This window comes from Eurytemora carolleeae, unplaced genomic scaffold (genome assembly GCF_000591075.1).
Source record: "Eurytemora carolleeae unplaced genomic scaffold, Eaff_2.0 scaffold744, whole genome shotgun sequence".
Lineage (NCBI taxonomy): Eukaryota > Metazoa > Arthropoda > Copepoda > Calanoida > Temoridae > Eurytemora > Eurytemora carolleeae.
The window spans coordinates 168,815-173,500 of NW_019396635.1; the positions used below are offsets into that span (position 1 = coordinate 168,815).

At 32.7% G+C, this 4,686-nt stretch overlaps 2 protein-coding genes across 2 annotated transcripts; both read right to left on the reverse strand.

The window, feature by feature from the left end:
• LOC111706669 (uncharacterized) lies at positions 1-1,788 on the reverse strand. The gene is made up of 3 exons (XM_023479579.1): positions 1,529-1,788; positions 824-904; positions 1-603 (listed from the first exon to the last, which is right to left on the reverse strand). The coding sequence occupies exons 1-3, from the start codon at positions 1,759-1,761 to the stop codon at positions 468-470; spliced, it is 450 nt and encodes a 149-aa protein (XP_023335347.1). The 5' UTR covers positions 1,762-1,788; the 3' UTR covers positions 1-467.
• A 63-nt stretch (positions 1,789-1,851) lies between these two features.
• LOC111706665 (uncharacterized) lies at positions 1,852-4,680 on the reverse strand. Its single transcript, XM_023479574.1, has 3 exons — positions 4,160-4,680; positions 2,958-3,061; positions 1,852-2,261 (listed from the first exon to the last, which is right to left on the reverse strand). Exons 2-3 carry the CDS (start codon positions 3,034-3,036, stop codon positions 1,852-1,854), a joined length of 489 nt encoding a protein of 162 aa, XP_023335342.1. The 5' UTR covers positions 3,037-3,061; positions 4,160-4,680.
• Positions 4,681-4,686: the final 6 nt, after the last annotated feature.

Genomic DNA, 4,686 nt, shown 5'->3' on the forward strand with positions numbered 1-4,686 from the left:
TAACAACAAATTTTATCTATATTTCTCAAAGAAAAGGAACGATTGTACTTTTTTTTGCTACAATTTGCATTAACGTATTTTGTTACAGAAACTATTTTAATGAGCATTACATTTTTTACACCGGGTCTAATATTCTTTTATTCATATGATCATTCCTTTTAGATTATTCAATATATCATTTACTATCAACCAAATTTAAACCAAAAGAAATTTCGACCCCTCTTGTATTCAATGATAAACCCGAGGGAGTGGTCCAAGGGTTTATAATCGAACCTAATTTTAATTTCCATTGATTTTAATTTGTCCGAGGTTAATAGTTTTAATTCACATGGAACTGCATACATCAGATTTTCAGGTTAGCGGGGTTCAATGAATATTGTTGAGCATACCATATAAACCCGCTTTTTATAAAGGAATGTAATTTTCTCTGAAGAGTTAAACTCTATATATTTTCCCAGAGTTGAGAGTTATTTAAAATTCTGTTTGATTTCTACAGAGTCCAGTCCTAGGTCCAGAGGTGAGAGTTTATTTATTTGCAAAAAACTCTCAAAACTCTGCAGTGTTTCCTTCGTAGACTTGTTGGATCTGCTAGATTTAGTAGACCTTAAAACATGAAATATGTTTTTGTTTATATTTATTGTTTATGTTTATGTTTATGTTTATGTTTATGTTTATGTTTATGTTTATGTTTATGTTTATGTTTATGTTTATGTTTATGTTTATGTTTATTTTTATGTTTACATTTATGTTTATGTTTATGTACCTGTTTATGTTTATGTTTATGTTTATGTACCTGTTTATGTTTATGTTTATATTTATGTACCTGTATGTTGGATATGAGATGGTTAAATTGTTTGAAGATCTGTTGATGGTATGTTTGTTGTCGTACACAACCTTGTACACCCTGTACATAGATACATATTAGAGATGACCATCGTTTGTATGTTCAACAAAAATTATGCTTGAAACGATTTTACTATTAGTTTTCTTTTAACAAAAAACATGTTTGATTCAAAATTCTACAAGTGTTTTTATTGCATCATGTATTTACTGGAATTTTGATCCGGACAAAATGTATTTACCAAAACAATTTTAACAATACTTATTTATCGTTTTGTCCTTTATCTGCAGTGACGGTGTAGAAGTGAAAAAAGTCGAATTTTTCACAGTTTAAAAAATTCCAAAGAGTAGGACTTTAACTTATTATTTTTATTTTTCTTTAATACAGAATAATAATCGCTTGAAAAATGTTATTTTTTCACCCAAAAATTATTTCTGAGATTACAGGGTATTATTTAATTTAATTATTTAATTATTTAATATTTATTGTTAAAGAAATTGAGTTTTTGGCATAACTCTAATTTTCTCATCCCTATATCTTAGTAACCTGCATGATGACGTAAACCTTTACTATTTGATATTTAATCTAACAAAATCATTGTTTGAAATATTAAAGGTCTATACGACATCTGGTTGCAAAAATGCTAAAATCAGAGTTTGTGGCAAGATATTTTTCTTTTTTACCAACCTAGAGAGTATAACAAGCATGATGAGGAGTACAACTAGAGCTGTGAGGAAAACTGCCAGAGTTACAGCAGGGCCTAGATTAGATCCGTCCTCAACCTTAACCTCACTCCTTACCGGAGCAGAGACATGGAGAGGAGTTGAGATCTTAGAACTACCCAGCAGCGATACTTCAACTCGAAGGTTTGAGGTTTCACTCAATGGTATCAGGATAGACGTGGAGTTAGTGAGAATCATTCCTAGGATTTCTCCGTCCTCCCATCTAACATAAGTTTTAATCAAACATAAAGTTTTGAAACCAAAAAAAAATTATTTGAACTTTCAAATTCAATTTTCAAAATGTTTAAAGGTTTGATTAAGTTTCCTAACGATATATTTAGCAGGATAAGATGTCGGAGACTGAATATCCGTCCAGCCGACTTCAGCTTTGAACCAACTTGGGACGGGTTGGATACTTCTCAGCTCCGGGTTCCAGGATCCAGGTTTCTCCGACAAAGATCGACAGGATTGGATCTCAGGAACCATCAGTTCAGCACTCTCCACCTCCAGTGTGCTACTCACGGACAGAACACGGATTTTATCCATCTTCTGGAGTGTGTCCAGGCTAAGCTGGAAGGAGGTTGAGATGGTTTGATTTAGCTCATACCATCTCCTACTCTGATCCTGACCAAGGAGAACCTGAACCTTGCTCTTACTCCGGGTATCAGGTGACAGAGGAACCCAGAACAAATTGCAACCTGGAGAAGAAAAATTTTAGTCAAAATGTTTCATCTTGAAAGAGGTTTGAATTAACATTTTTACTACGCAAAAGGGCTGTCCTTGGTATTATAAGTGACATTTTCCTTTATAAAAGGAGGAGCATGCAGGCCACGTGGATTTAACGGTTCTGTCAATATTTCAGAAAACTGTGACTTTCGATCACAATTTGACCCCTCTTACATAATTTTGTAGCCTTTTATCATAAATATGTTTTTGTTGGCATATACATTTTAAATGAAAAGGTAGTAAACAAACAAATCTGTAAGTCTATAGACTGTCGAGTTATAGTCTATAGACGAAAACACGTTTGATTTCAAATAAAAGAAACCGAATGCTTCTCTCTCTCGTTGGTTCAGTATGAGGCCCAACTGACGAAGATACTCTCCAATCTTTTATCTGATAAAAGATTCGGAAGATAAATTTGTTTGTTTTTCCAAAAATTGTTTCTGACAATTTCCTCTATTCTTTTTGCAGCAGAAAATCAGCATCTATTTGTATTAAATATTTTAAGATTATCAGTTGCCAGAGAAAAAACGTTGATATCTTATTCATTCTTGAACAGACAAAGTTTTCAAGGTTACTGTTGTGAATCGGACATGCGAAAGTGACTTGAAATCAAGACTATGCTTTTTTAAAACAAAAATTTATGTTCCAATTGTACAAATTGCTTTTACCTGTTAACATAAGAGATGCCGTGTTGTGTTCTGTAATCAATGTGTTATGTACCGTATGTACACTAGAACCGGTTTTCATCCTGTCTGAATATGTACAGGCAGCCCTAGGAAGAAAATTGATAAGATTCACTCGGTTTTATTTGTATGTGGTTATTGTAAGAAAATAAACTGAGCACTTGACTCAAACTCTATAATTTCAATTTTTATATTTTTGCAATTTGATGTCATAGCTTTTAATATTTCAAGCATACAGGGTGTCCCAAAAAACATTGGAGTTCAGTGACGAATTCGATATCGTCTTTGTTATGAATTAGGATTGTAATACCTAATTTCAAAAGCCATAGTATTATATTATGTCTGCTAGCGTTTATTTTATGAAAAGGGTAAAAGACTGTAAAGATGTGTCTATAATGTCTCCGCAAGATGAGCAGTGAAGACGGACAAGTTTACACCGTTTGTATACTGCAATTTTCTTGTTTTAATAAGTACAACCGTATGCAGTCAAAACATAAACAAAGAAAATGTGAACATAGCAGACGAAACTCTTACAGATTACAGCTTTCTCAGTAGGTATCACTATACTAAATCACATAATTATTTGAAAAGACGATATCGAATTCGTCACTGAATTCCCATGTTTATTGGGACACCCTATAGATGATAGAATCTAATAGATCAACTTCAGTAGTTTGAAATATCAGGTTGCAAAGACATTAGATATTTGACCATTTCAGTTAGAGGCAAAGTGTTTAGTTTATTTGTATTAGAAATATTCTGAAGAAAGAAAAGTATATATAATATACAGTAATAACCAGAAAACTTTAAGAGAATTTACTTAAGTGTATTCTATACAAAGCAAAGAGTTTACTAGACATTAGTTAAATGAAGTTGGTCTGTTTCAACTGCACAATTGCTGTGTCCCAAGCTCACTGGACTATTTAAAGTCATAATACGCGTCTAAAAGTCGTCTTCCTATTTCAAGTTTTCTGATTATCAGGGTATTCTAAATGAATTAAATGAATTATTTTATCATTGCTTTCAATGAATTAATTTATCGTTGCTTTTAAATAATAAATATCTTTTAGATTAAAAAGTAACAGTCTAAATTTAAGCGAGAAATGTGAGGGAAAACGAAGGCTTTACCTAAAAGGCAAAATCAAAGAAAAATGTAGTTTCTACAACTTTCTTTAAAATGTTTTTACCGGCATCCTTCTCCACATATACTCTCGTCGCATACTCCCGACCAATCTTTACCCTCAGAACCTAAAAATAGAAATATCTTATAAATGTCGTCTTACACAAACTTTTAGGTAAAAGTGTTATATAATTATAGAATGTAGATTCGTTGGGAGTCTCAGACCCCATAATCTCAAAATTTACCATCTATTTCGTTCGTTTTCTTAATTGGAGATCGTGCAGTAAAACCGTTCGTTCAGCGAAACCGTTCAGTTTCCACCTTTTTTGTTCGTTTTCTTACTGAACGATCGTTCAGTAAAATCCTTAGTTAATTAAAATGGTTCGTTCAAAAATCGTTTTTAAATAGTCTGTTTGAAAAAATCGTTCGTTCAGTATAAAAAAACACGATGCCCGCATAGAACAAACGACCCTGTTTTAGAGTCTGAAAACGACCCACACGACCCCAAAAACGGGCGCAGGCCCGACTCTGTTTTAGTACTAATAAAAGAGTCGTTTTTAGACCGAAAAGACCCTGAATCCGTCTCTCCTCAAA